The sequence below is a fragment of the Thermobia domestica genome, chromosome 14 (assembly GCF_964235325.1).
Source record: "Thermobia domestica chromosome 14, izTheDome1.hap1.1, whole genome shotgun sequence".
Taxonomy (NCBI): domain Eukaryota; kingdom Metazoa; phylum Arthropoda; class Insecta; order Zygentoma; family Lepismatidae; genus Thermobia; species Thermobia domestica.
The window spans coordinates 75192539-75207462 of record NC_137467.1 but is presented as its reverse complement, the minus strand read 5'-3'; the positions used below and the strand labels follow the sequence as shown (position 1 = coordinate 75207462).

General features: G+C 33.1%; 1 protein-coding gene across 2 annotated transcripts in view; it reads left to right on the top strand.

The window, feature by feature from the left end:
• The window catches only part of Ten-m (teneurin transmembrane protein Ten-m), a 121494-nt gene extending 107493 nt beyond the window's left edge, over nucleotides 1-14001 (top strand). For both annotated transcript variants that reach the window (XM_081738286.1, XM_081738287.1), the window contains 4 exons: nucleotides 1564-1963; nucleotides 3332-3512; nucleotides 6802-8401; nucleotides 11255-14001. In XM_081738286.1, coding sequence (XP_081594412.1) covers nucleotides 1564-1963; nucleotides 3332-3512; nucleotides 6802-8401; nucleotides 11255-12135 — 3062 coding nt within the window. In that variant the 3' untranslated portion in view covers nucleotides 12136-14001. The remainder of the gene's footprint in view (nucleotides 1-1563; nucleotides 1964-3331; nucleotides 3513-6801; nucleotides 8402-11254) is intronic.
• The last annotated feature ends 923 nt before the right edge of the window (nucleotides 14002-14924 follow it).

The following is a 14924-nucleotide window of genomic DNA, read 5'->3' as shown; positions in this document are numbered from 1 at the left end:
ACAGTGTCTAATTACAAGCATAAATAATGCAATTACTATACTTGTTCGTTTCGTAATACGTAGAATATCCATTCAATCCCTTCCTGGGGTCATTATCAGAAAGAAGGTGAAGATGATTTTGAAAAAAGAATGATAGATTCAGATTTACTATAGGCATTTTCTGGAGAAAATCTGTAGTACATCTGAAGTCTCATTGCCTTGTTTAGGTGGTAAGGTAAATTAACAATGAAAATCATTACAATCATAAAGGTTTAACAATAATTTTACGTTCTGCAACAAATTTTTTGAAAAATTTCAGTAATGTTTAGCCAACTTTATTTAGATTGCCTTAATCTAAATCAACAGAGAATTTAATTTTCGGTTCCTTTTTTTCTTTTTAAAAGTAACGTGTTTCAAACATATAACTTTTTGAAATTTTGAAAGACATCAATAAGCATAATAAATGCAATATTTAATCAGAATTTCTGAGCGCCTTCCATTGTTTTGTAATTTCAAGTTCAAATAACCTTGTATTGTGATGAAACTCATTTGTTTGCAAGAGAAATATAAGTAAAATATAAGTAAGTCCTGATAACATTTTCAACTAAAACTAAATTAAATATAAATTGATTCACTGGGTACTATGGTTGACCCATGGAAGAACTTTCTGTAATAGGCTAGTTTCAGGTAAATATACAATCAAATCCTTTATATCAATTTAGGTAAGGAAACAATTCCTATCGTTATACTATTCCATATTTTATTTAAATGACATATATAGCATAGTATAATAGGGAACCTCATGCGAATTAATTAGGGTATTTTGCCTGCAATCAGTGGCAACGAAAATCATTACAAACTACTGATGTGAAAGCTATCGCGAAATCATTAGCAGGCTTTACATATTAACACTACCTTTTATTTACATGTATGAAATATTATGTACGGTTAGGAAACATTTAATAGAATAAGTAAATAAATAAAATATAGCCATACATAACTACAATACAATGAATAAAGGCGATCTTTTTGTAATTAGAAGTAATTCCTCAAAATTTTCAAAATCTATAATAGTGAAAGAAATTTAAGATGTAGAACCGTCTTCCATCAAAGGTTAAAAAAAAAAAAAAAAAAAAAAAAATCAGGAAAGTTTTCCGAAACATATTAAAGGATACATTTTACAGTGTAAAGGAATACATGATCACAATCTTGAAAATTTTAGTTGACTAAATTGCTTCATATAATCGTATTAGCAATTGAAACCAAATCGTATAAAACTTCGCATTTTTGTACAACTATCATTGTATAAATTTTTGTACTCTTCATTGTATCGCAATGTGAGTTCATATATTGATTTTTTTTTTTTAAATTTTTATTGAAGGTATTATTTATTGTTTATCTTACTGACAAGATCAATGCCTTGTATCATTATGTACAAGTAGCATTGAAGGAACGCAATAAACTGAATTGAACTTCATAAGTTACAGAATCAAACAACAGTTAAATATGTGTTCAATTCTTTTATATATATTTTAGTTTTAAAAAATATTTCTGTAACTTTAAAATACCACTTTGTCGTTAAAGGTGAAGCAGAACATAGAACAATGGTTTTGCCTGATGGAAGCGTGGTGAATGCAGCTCCGTGGTCGCACACAATTAACACAGAGACTGTTCCTTACACAGTTCTCTCAGATATTCATCCAGTGATTGGAGAGAGCTTCCCAGTTCCTGCCAAACAAAAGACGGAAATTGGAGACGATCTTGCAAACAGATTTGAATGGCGATACTTCTTGCGACGTGAGGGCAAAGGGAAGAACAAGCAAGTTGTACAAATTGGTCGAAAACTAAGAGTTAATGGAGACAACTTGTTGACTCTTGAGTACGATAGAGAAACTGGAACTGTTGCTGTATTCATGGACGATCGAGTCGAACTTTTAAATATTACGTATGATGAAATGGCGAGACCTGTGAGATGGGGTCCCAGGTGAGTTATCTACTTGGCTTAGATTATTCATGGTTTAGTAAGGTTTCAGCAATAATTGAAGCAGTGCACAATACTTGTCAGTGAACTACTGATTAAATAATTATAATATTGTAATAATGCAATTATGTAAGAATAGCGTACGATACACGAGATTCTATAATACAAGAGATTAGAACAATTAGGTATTATATATCAAAATGTAATATATTATTTATTATAATGTAATATATTATAAGGCATTAGGTGTTAGTAATCTGGGTAGCTATTTAATGAAAATATACTACTGCCAATAAAAATTAGAACATAAAGAAAATTCGAAATTTGTTAGAGAAGTATCTTATTGGTATAAGAGTGAAATGATCTACAACATACAACAGCAACCGGGAGCCGAGCAAAACATACAAAGATCAATTTCGCGTGAAGCCAAAGTTTTCAACTGATGGAACCATATGGGAGAGTCTTTGATGTGGGATTATGAATCAGCTATGTTCGGTAGGCAAGAGACTAATTGGATGCACGAGCCAAAAAACGATGCAACATAAGGCCCATTAGGACTTATCGGATGCTGCATGTTACATGTTGCTGCGCGTTGTAACGAATCCACTTAGAAACTACAAGCCCAGTAACACCAGCAAACGAGGCCGAAATTCTTTTTCAGTGGCAATGCCTCTACCTAGACATCATCTGTTGTGATGTAGATCAAGAAATATAAACTACCCTTTTCAATAAAAGAGAAGAGGGGGGAGAAAAAATACCCCCCCCCCAAAAAAAAATTATCTGCCCCTCCGCTTACCTTTCGAAGAAATTGAAGCTGGCGTCGTCAGTAAATAGGCCAGTAATGTAACGGCAGCTGGTCAACGTCTCGTTAATGTGTATTAGAGAGGAGCGGGAACAGAAAATTATCATGTTAGCTACATTGCATGTGCTGTAAATCTAGTTGAGGATTTTATTTCATGCATCGCCAATGATAAATTTCAAATAGTTTTGATAATAATTTTATTATTTATACAGAGGATACCAAGATGCACTAATTTTGGAGAATTTTCAGTTATTTATTATTAATCTTGTAATGATTTTAGTTAACGTTTAAATGGGTGTTGTATTTAAAGAGTCATCATCGTGGAAAAGAGTGTAACGGAGGAAATACACGGTAGTAAACGTGCTTATCATTATCTGTAATTGAAGAGAAATAAGGCGTAATTTTGTTGGAAGTATGGTTCAGTTATGACCTTCGAGGAGCAATAACATATACAATTTACTCTATCACTACTTTGAACCTTTATCTCATTAGTTATTATTTTTAAAACTATTGAATTAATTTGTTGAAGGGTGAAACTATTAACTAAATTATTTTGTATTTTATTTCAGTCGCAATGGCATATTTGCTCCCGTTGAACTGGAATATGATCGCTTCAGCCGAGTGACAAAATGGAAATGGGGTGACATGACTGAAAGCTATGGCTTTGACAGAGCAGGAAGGTTAGATGAGATACGATATGCAGATGAAACCGCAATGAAGTATGCTTTCAAGGACATGTTTAGTAATTTGGTAAGTATCTTGTCTTTATTTTGGAAAGGGAAATAATAATAAACTCGCAGACATTTGATTCGATATTAATTATGTGTAAGGTCTACCAATAAGAATGTCAGAATTTTAACTGATAGAATAAAAACTACAAGTAAGGGTGAAATACCGTATACGCTCGCGTAAAGTCCGGGATCGAACTTTAGAGATAACATTTAAAAAAAACTGTATAATGTTCACATCCTAAAAATCACATATTTCTTCTACATGAAAACACAAATTATGGGTATTTTTGTTATATTCCTTTTTAGTCACGATGAAGAATGATCTTATCTGTATAAAAAGGAAAGAAACGAATCATGTACACTTTTAAAGAGAAATAGTGCATTTGTTTTGTTCTCAGTTGGCAGAAGGAACTCAATGAAAAAGAGAGACGTTGCATTATATTCTCTTGGAGATGTCCTTCATTCAGTTAATTACCAGTATTACATACAAGGTTCGAACAGCAATTTATGTCAAAAATCAAAGATGGAAAATTGCGGCCCTTTCTGAATAACCCGCGTGAAGTCCGCACCGTATTTTGGATTTGCAAGTTTAGTGAAAAATAGTGCGGACGTTACGCGAGCGTATACAATAGTTTTCTTTTTATATGGAAAGCAATCAGTGCCGTTATGTTCTGAAGATAATGTCATTTAAATGTCCTCGTCTCCTTCGTGGGAGTGGATACAGAAGGTTTAATTTTGCACCAGTTTTGCTTATATATTAAGCGATAAATTCGCAATAGGCTTCTAGTGTTCTCCTTCAGTTTACGTATTATTCGTGGCTTATTTTCATAGACTGGGGTAAACTTCAGATAACTTCATAGATAATAATTCAAGGGGCGAAGAGGCAGTGAGATCATATGGTCTAGGCGGCCAGTTCACGTCACCATTTCTTGACACAATGCGTCCGGGTAACTTTTCGTGCAATAAGTCCATATTAGTATGAATTGTATATTTTTGCGTGCTAATTTATCAGACTACTGCACACAGCTGTCACTGTTTACTATCACAGATCCGGTCAGTGTTGCCAGAACACTAGGTTCTTATTGGTAAACTCTTTAGTAACTAACTAACCAACTAACTCTATGGCCTATGGAAACCGGAGGTTCAATGCCGCGTTCACAAAGGCTCTCCAGTGACTTCTATCCTTAGCCAATTGGATCCAGTTTCTGCTTTGTATTCCTGATCCATCCATCTTAATATTGTCCTCCCATCTGCGCCTAAGTCTTCCTAACGGTCGTTTTCCGGTTGGTCTTCCAGTTAAGACTTTAAAAGCATTCCTACATCCTGGCTACATAACCTGCCCACATGAGTTTCCTAAACTTGATGACCCTAACAATGTTTGGTAAACCGTATAAATTATGTCTTTAGTAACAAAAGGAACGTAATAATATATGAGAAAACAGATTTTACTTAAAATTCATTCCTTCTTTCCTTCGTCATTATTACTAAATAGATCCAGTTTATGTTGAATGAAGGCAATGGGATATCCACTCAAGCATTGTTTTTGTCCATCAGTTGTTATTTTCCTATCAATATATTGGCCCAGTATCACTTCAGTGATTTTATTGCCGCTATAATATCCATTTCTGTCTACTCCATGATCCATGTAATTCTTTTCTTATTAGTTGTGTTCGAAAACATAACAAAAATTATTGTCTCTCCAAAAATTTCTCGCAGTATAGAGACAATTTCGTTTATCCAGCACTTGCAACTTTATTTGGAAGTTTTATGGTGCTTTTCACTGGGGGAGGGGTTATAATACGATGGGAAGTCAAAAAGTTCCCGGAGTTCTGTTATAGCTCTTTATTACCACAATATAAGTACATATTCATTTTTTTCACCTTCGAAGTTGACATCTTCGGAACACACACACACACACATACACTTGTTCTATACCGCTCCTGCGATTGGTGGAAACACCGACGGAAGTTCTCTCTTGGTATCTTCTAAAGTTCATCCGTCGCGTTAGTTTTGATCTCACTGCGAAACGGAAAAAGCCCGTTTTTATCTTTGGAAAGAGCCAAATATCCGTTGGTGCTAAACTGTTTTTAAGGCTATCAAAGTCTCAGAAGCAGATTTTCCCCAATTTGCACCTGAACTTGATGTTTGCGCGTTGCTCAATCTATGAAATTGCACCAACTGAACAGTCACTACAGTCACTACACACTCATTCGTTCAGCTATATTACTCATACACTGCCTATTATGACCTTTTTCGAATTTATAATTAGGCAACCTAAGGACTACTGTACAAGCTTCATTGTAATTGCATCACAAATGCTAAAACTAGAACATTTCGAGAACTTTCTGAATGCTCCTCGTTATTAAAATAATAATAATAATAATAATAATAATAATAATAATAATAATAAATAAATAAATAAAAAAAATAAAGGTGCTTTCCATGTTTCGTTAATTGATTGTTTTGAGCATTGTGTAATTGATTAATTAATTGTTATGTTACTTATACTCACCTATAATGTGACCTGAAAATCCTAAAAGGATTGTTATATTCCTAGTATAATTACGGTAAACAATCCTGTTGCTTTCACTAGCTGTAAAGTAATGAAGAGCTTTTGCTTCATAAATATTTTTTTAATATTTAATTCAGGTTTTTATGTTGGTACCGCTAAATTGTAGATCAATGTGTAGTGATTAATATTTCAAATAACTTCTTACTGATTTTAGTACATTTTGTGACAAAAGGACTGAACTGAATAAAATGTGAAAAATGTTTGTGATAAAACATTAAACGATATGTTTTTGAAGAGAGAACTTCTTTGCAACAGACTATGCGATTGAGTCTAAAATATCTGCTCTATTCGTAGACTAATTTTACTGAAAATTTTCTTGCAACAGAGTGTACAATTGATTCCAAAAGCAGAACTAATTTTACTGGAAATAGTTTTGTAACCACCAAACATATAACTAACATTGAATTAGCATAATAATGACAAGTTGTACGTTAAAAAAAAAAAGGGAATTTTTGCACTAGATTGTATAATTACATTCTAAAATCGATTGTGTCATGTACATGTGTATATAGTAACAATATCCGAATTCATTGTATAACTTCAGTACAAAAAATTTCGTAGAAAATATTGTAATCTAATTAACAAATTGTTTCATAAGGAACAAGACCCTCAATGCAATTTGCAAGACCCTCCAGATATTTGCTTTCGTAAGATAAATTTCTTTGTCATTTTGCTACTAATAAATCTCACATTACCTGTTTAAGACTTATTTGCTAATTTTTTTGTTTTCTTTTAGCCCCTGAAGGTCACAACACCTCGAGGGAGCGACTATTTCCTTCAGTACGACGAAGCAGGAGCCCTGCAGTCTTTAACCACTCCACGAGGCCATATCCACGCATTCTCCTTGCAAACGTCTTTGGGTTTCTTCAAGTATCAGTACTTCTCACCAATGAATCGTCATCCGTATGAAATTTTGTACAACGACGACAGTCAAATTTTGGCCAAGATTTATCCACATCAATCAGGGAAGGTTGTCTATATTTACGACAAAAATGGACGATTGGAGACAATACTTGCAGGATTTTCTTCCACGCATTATAGTTATCAAGATAACACGGGATTAGTGAAAGACATTGACATAAGAGAACCCAATTTTGAAATGAAACAGGAATTCAAATATCATGCAGGTTTGATGAAAGAGGAGAAATTGAAATTTGGCAGTAAAACTGGTTTAGATAATGCTCACTTTAAATATCAATACGATGGGAACGCAAGAATTTCGGGAGTGGACGTTGAAGTTAATGGGAAAGATCTTCCGCCTTTGCGAATTAAGTATAATCAAAATTTTGGAGTTTTGGAAAGTGTTAGTGATCTTCGTTTATATAGAAATACTTTCAATCGATCTGTTTTACAGGACACTAGTAAACAGTTCTTTACAATAACCGATTATGATCGACATGGCAGAATAAAATCTGTCCTGATGAACATTAAAACATTAGATGTTTTTAGAATGGAACTAGAGTATGATAAACGCAATAAAATTAAGAATCAAAAATATATGTTAAGTGGAACGTCAATGGTGGATCGTATTACTTATAACTCTGATGGACATGTTCTAGAAGTAGTAGGAAGTGGTAATTGGAAATATGTGTATGACGAGAATGGAAATGTGATCGGTGTGATTGAACAAGGCGAGAAGATATCATTAGGTTATGATAGTGGTGATCGAGTGGTGCAGTATGGTGATGTTGAATTCAATAGTTACGACGGTCGAGGTTTTGTTGTGCGTCGCGGTGAGCAAAAGTACCAGTACAACTCAAAAGGACAACTTGTCCATGCTCTGGAAAAGCAAAAATTCCAGACGTGGTACTTTTATGATGATAAAAATCGTCTCATATCGTGGCATGATGATCATGGCAATGTGACTCAATATTTCTATGCAAATCCTAGTATTCCAGATCATGTGAGCCACATTCATTTCCCCAAATTAGGAATAACATACAGACTGTTGTATGATGAAAGGAAGATGTTGGTATCAATTGAAACAGGAGAGAAAAGGTTTTACGTTGCAACTGATCAAAATGGCTCTCCTCTGGCCATCTTTGATACAAATGGCAAAGTTGTGAAAGAAATACATAGGACTCCTTTTGGTAAAGTTGTCAAGGACACAAATCCCGGTTTCTATCTTCCGATTGACTTCCACGGAGGATTGTTAGATGTTACGACTGGCCTTATCTATGTGGAAAATCGATTATACGATCCAGTAGTTGGTCAGTGGATGACACCTGCTTGGGAAGAATTGGCAAACAAGCTTACAACTCCAACAGATGTCTTCATTTATAGATTCCACAATAATGATCCTATCAACAGAAAGCAAAATATTTCATACATGACAGGTAAGTTGCTCTATTTTTGTTAAATATACAAGTCCACACATACAGGTATAATGTGTTATGTGTTGTCACAACTAACTTCGTTAGTGACAAATGGACTAAGGCAGCGTTTCTCAAACTTGTTTTCAAGTGGGAACAACTTTATTAGGCAAAATGGTTTACAGATCATTCTACTCTTATCCCTTTCAAAAGCAAATTTTTCATTATTTGTGTTTTAAGCATATACCAATATATTTTAAAAACAGTATAAATTAATTCGCCTTAGTTGTATATTGTTATGTATTGGTTTGTGTTTTTAATAATTGAATGCTATCGAGACTATTTCAAAATTATCTATATCAGGGTGTCCATACATCTATAAAAGCCTTAAAACCATGAATAAGCCGTGGATTTCGTATACAATGTAAAAACCTGGGAAAAGCCATGAATTTTGTTATCAAACCTTGAAAGTGTAGAAAATTTTCAAATAATAGAAAAAAATATTATCAGAAGAAAATAAAAGTCATTTTGAGTCGCAGAACTATGCTTTGTAAATATTTCAAATTTAATAGTTCCCTGAAATTTAATAGTTTCGGTCTCGTACCGGCCAGATTTTCTTGTTATGCGATCAGTAAAGGTTATTTTTATAAACTTTCCGACCATAAAATTAAAAAGTTTTGAGCCGCGAAAACAGTGAATTCATTTATTTAGTGTGGGAACCCTGTATACATGCTGTTAGAATTTATATTACATTTACCTTAATAAATTGTATAACCTATTACTTGCAATATCTACAGCTGTTTGAATTCTTAACTATAGTGTGTAGTTCGCAATTCACATTGAATTACATTTTTCCTGTCGTGCTTTTTTGGGACTAATGTTCAATTTACGAAGACCAGAAAGGTAGACGTCGAAAACCACTTGTAATCCGCAAACTATAGTTTGAGAAACGCTGGGTTAAGGAAAGTATTATGGGCTAGAAATTGGTATAAAAAAAATCATTAAAATTGGTTCTCATAAATATTAAGTGACAATGTAAAGGAATTTTTGCATCAAAGAAATAGTTTGTTTTGAAATGTGTAATATGTAATGTCTCGAAAATAATATAGTAATTTCTTTAACATGAATATATTAAGTATATTGACGTAATATTTACGTAAACAATTTTCATTTCTGTCGATTTCAATCCGGAAACTAAATTTTCTTAACTCAGTAATCCCTTGACGAAGTTAGTTGTACATAAGATGTTTTAAGGAAAAAGGAAAGAAGCTGTTATGCCTGTTTATTTTTAATTAAGGTTTTAATTTTAATTTTTCTTTATTAGTACAGTTAATCCAGTGGTGCCCACCCCCTCATGTCCATGACGCACCCCCCTCAATTGTCTATCCGTAGGTGTTCTTCCATGAAAAAGAATCTTTTCGATTAATTTTACACCCCCTCAAACATAGATTTTTAACCCCCCAAATATTTCAATGACGCAGTTTGCGTCATAGCCCCCCTTTGTGGGCACCCCTGGTTAATCAATTTTATTTATTAATCAAATGAACAAGTTATGTAAAATTTTATTTGCATTATTTAATATATGTTTTTGCTGAAATTGACTTAATTAATCTGAATATTTGTATTTCTTTTTACGTTTAAATATCTACTATTGCATCTTGTCGTGTGATTAGAATTTCTGTCTTTGAAAGATTGGTACTGTACTTTTGAAAGTCGAAATATTTCTTAATTCCTTACCTTTATTCCAAATATTTTATTCACTTGCATAGTCTCCTAGATATGCTTATCGAGACCTTTCTCTTGTTTTTCTTTAAGCAAAATCCACTCCGAAAATGCCGTATTAAAGATATCTAATCAAGTTTCTTCACTTCTCTGTGGTTCTTAGAATCCGTCTCTTTTCGTTTACTTTCTCCAAATTTCGTCATCCGTTTTCTTTTTATCGAGGAGATACGCAACAACCCTCGGCAACACCATATTTGAAACAAGTATAGTTTTATATATTTTTTTTTTTAAAAAAAAAAAGTGTACAAATGTAAAAGTAAACAACCTAATATATATATGTGGCTTTTCTCGAGGTTCTCCCACATTTGCATTTCATCAGTTCTTTTCATAATCATTCACTTTCACTAATCATCCGTCTCCTTCAGCCTACAGGGCATAACCATAGAACAAAAAATTGATAGATTTCATTTTCGTTTTTTCAAAGTATCACAGTAAAAAGTTGAAAATTGTTTCTTTCTTAATAATTTTTTTAAAATTAAAAGTAACAGTACTACAGTTTTATTATCAGCTACATAAAATGTCAGTATATTATTTACAAAGATACACATATCTAAAAAGAACTGTAAATTGTAACATTCCCGGACCAGGATCATTTTAACACAAATTAACAATAATGCCGATATAGAGAGATTGATAGTGCATTGATGGGCCATAATTTCCTGCATTAGAAATGTTTACTGCCACCTTTGTCTGTAATTAACTACTTATTATCTTATGGCAGTATTTTGATTCAACTAATATGGCGCTTTTATTATTGTGCTGGAAATAAGATTCTCTTGATGTAAACTCTTAATGTTATCGATTTATTGGCATCAATACAAATATACTAAGTCAGAGGAAAACCAATATTTAGCAATAATTTCAGAGTTGACTTAATTTATGTACAATGGCTATAGTGTAGACAGTGATGGTGTTATGAAAATTTGTAGATATGTCCGAAAGAATATTATTCTAAAGAATTTGTGAGTATCCTTTTTTTTGAATGTTATTTGAATATGTTTTTACTTTGATTGATATGATTTTTTAAAAAAAGTTCATTAAATTACTATCATGGAGAATACATGTTTACAAATGTTCTTTTCCTTCTTTGAACAGATCTTCCTAATTGGCTGAAACTCTATGGTTACGACGTCGACAAAATGTTAGGATCTGTCTACACGCCGAAGATGGTTTACAGACCCAATGCTGACATCACTTCCCCTCAATTGTCTCCTGAATTCGGAGTGATATCAGGTTTAGAGTGCATTGTGGAGAAAGTGAATGAAAAATTTAAAGACCTTGGATTTATACCAAAGCCGTTGTTGAAACTGGAAACGAAAACTCGAAACCTTCTACCAAAAGTTGCCTATAGGAGGGCAGTTTTTGGAGAAGGTGTGTTAATATCTCGTGTTGGTGGTAAAGCAATGGTGAGTGTTGTGGAAGGTGTTAATAGTGTAGTGCAGGATGTAGTTACATCAGTGTTTAACAATTCATACTTCCTTGACTTGCATTTTAATATCCATGATCAAGATGTGTTTTATTTTATAAAGGACAATACTCTTAAAATTCGAGACGACCAAGAGGAACTTCGAAGGCTTGGTGGTATGTTTAACATGTCAATTCATGAAGCCGAACACGGAAATGAGTTGAAATTACATAATAATGATGCTGTTATTTACATACGTTACGGCACGGACATAGAACAAGAGCGACATAGAATATTGAAACACGCACATAAGCGGGCTGTGGAACGCGCGTGGGAATTGGAGAAGCAGTTAGTTTCGATGGGTTTCCAAGGACGAACTGATTGGACTGAAGAAGAAAAGGATGAACTGCTGCTGCATGGAGATGTTGATGGTTACGATGGTGTGGACATTCATAGCATTCATCGATACCCACAATTGGCTGACGATCCTAGTAATGTTATTTTCCAGCGCGATGGCAAACGGAAAAGGAGAAAAAGCAGAAGGTCACGCTCACATAGACATGACTCGTGATTTCACTTAGTCAACCACAAAAGTGGAAGCAGAAAATGAAATATTCTGGTGCAGTTTTAGTGGTGACCGTGGTGAAGAAAATATAGTGGGACAAGTAAGAAAAAAATAATCCACATGGACAGGAAATTAGTAAAAGGAGTGGTAAATAGTGTGATAATAAAGAAAGAAATGGAGTGAATTTAGTGCGGATGGATTTATTGCAATGCAAATTTAGAAAAATAAAAAAAGAAATCCAAAATAGCACAATCTGTAACATCATACAGGGTAGTCATCAAATGTAACACAGAAATAACTCACTGAAGACTTAAAATAAATAGGTGTAAAAAATAAAAATTGAAAAAAGACTTTTAAGAAATTGACTGAGTAACTTTTAGAAGCAAACAAATAAAAACAAGTTTTTAAGATAAGACTTCTTTTTTTGCGAATGCAAAATAAACTGCAAAACTCTATGAAAAAGACACTAAAAACTTTTAAAAAAAAGTGTTTGGGTGATTTCTGTTTACTTTATAGCTGTGCCATGTGAGGAATGTATGCCATATGAGACGTCTGATTGGATGAATGTATTGTGCAAAGAAAAGCAAACAAACAATATGTTTAATGAAAACACTGTCTAGGAAAATGAAAAAAAAAAATACTGTGTAATTCGCTGTATTTTAAGTGAGACTCTGCTCTTGTAGTGTACTACTTTATAAATAACAAAAATGCTATATAGCAGCATTTTCCACTTTCACCAAATCACCAAGTAAAACCAATAACATAATTACAACAAAAAGTGCTTTTTTTGGCTCAGCAACTTTTTAGAAGAAAGAATTTCACTCTTTCTTGTCTGTGATTTCCATTAAGTGTTTCTCCTTGTGCTGGGTTTCATCTACATATTTTTCCTCTTTCCTTCAAGAGATGCTAAAAGAATGCTGTATGATTCGTGATTGATTGTTTTTACAGCTATTGCTGTGTTAATAGAAGACTGGAAATTCCCTTAAGAAAAATGTCGTAAGAAAGAGACAAAAAAAATTCTTGTATATAATCTGTAGTTACTGTGCTGTTAAGTACTGATTATTTTTATGTTTCACCCATAATAATAATAATAATAACAACGCTTTATATAATTGGTGCTGCCATATGTTTTTATTAACTTTTTTTTTAGATAGAAAAAAATTGCATCATGTATTTTTGTCTTAACATGCTGACAATGTTTTATAGTCACACGTACTTAAGAAGTTTTAAGTCCCTCCCAATGTGTTCCATTAGTTCTGCAATTACAATAATAATAAAAACTGGTTTTATTTATTTGATTGTTAGCCATTTGTTATAAATAAAAAAAAAAGTAAAATGATATTTTGTCACATGGAAGTGATAGAGAAAAGAACAGGAGTAATAGTATGTTATAATTCATGCATGTGTTCCTTTATATTATGATTATTATTTTTTGACAACGTGAGTAAAAATAATAATAATAATGAACTTTTCACCTCATACAGAAGAATATTTTTGCATGGGTTTGTACGCCCTCATATTTAAAAAAGAACAAAAGCAATACTGTTGAATTAATATGATGTGCAATTCTTGTAAAAAGGCCTCAAAAGTCCCTGGGTCTTCATTATGTAGATAGACTTGTCTATTGGACTCAGGTTCAAAGTACCTAAGGTACATTTTAACATACTTCTTCCCTGATGTTGTATTTATTTAACCAGTGCGCCTCGTGTGTAGGCAAATAGGCATGTCTGGTCAGCAAACAAATTACATAATTGTATATAGAAATAAGCAAGAAAAAAATGTGAATCATTGTATAAATAATTATGTTACTACATGACAAAAAAGACAAGCGGAAAAATTATTAGGATATTTAATAAATGCAACTGACTTGTACTTGTTTGTTTATTTCTTAACTCCTTTATTTCGGAATAAGAATGTAATGAAAGGCTAAGATTGAAATTAGCCTGTACAAAGTGTAATAATATAACACCAATAATATATCGGATGTTCTAATAATGGTGCCCGCGGACCACAGAGCACTATTCTACAACTTAAAATAAAGCAAAAAAAAGGTATAATTGTATACCTTTCGGGTCCTCGTCTGGAGAAGCGAATTGCACTATGTGGGAACGTCGCAGATATAGAACCATAGAGTTGACCTACCAATCCATCAAATAGTTACCTCGATTGTTTCCAGATGGCAGTTAAAGTCGATATATTTTGACACTAGCACCATCTGTTAGCGTAACAATCGATGTAACTGCTTGATGGATTCATAGAGCTATTCTAATGATTCTAAGTTAAATTGCGACGTTGCCACATAGTGAAATTTTGATTCGTCGTAGCGGCTGAAGGAGGCCCCGGAAGGTATGCCATTATATACTATTTTCACTTTTTTTTTGGCCTGAAGAATAGCGGCCTTTGTCTGTGGGCGCCGTTTTTAGAACTCTCGATATAATATAACGAAGGAACAGTGTTGTGTGTAAATACAGTGTTATGTATATGCCAAGCTAAAGTAATTTACGATATATGCCAGTAGTTTAGCATGATAATTTTATTTTTTAGACGCATTTTATATACAGAATTTCTTAGAATTCTTATTAGAACGGTTGCGAGATAATATTACTCAGAAAAGCAAGGATGAAAAACCTATGTACATAGAAGTCAAATTGGACTGAGTTTTCTGGTTACAAGTCTTGCAATCTATCAGAGGATGAACGTTGACAACAAAGGTCTTTTTCTTAAAAAGGGTGTTTACTGAGCATAGTATTCAAAATATCCATTATTGAAATTTCTGCGCAACGTCCCTAACGTTA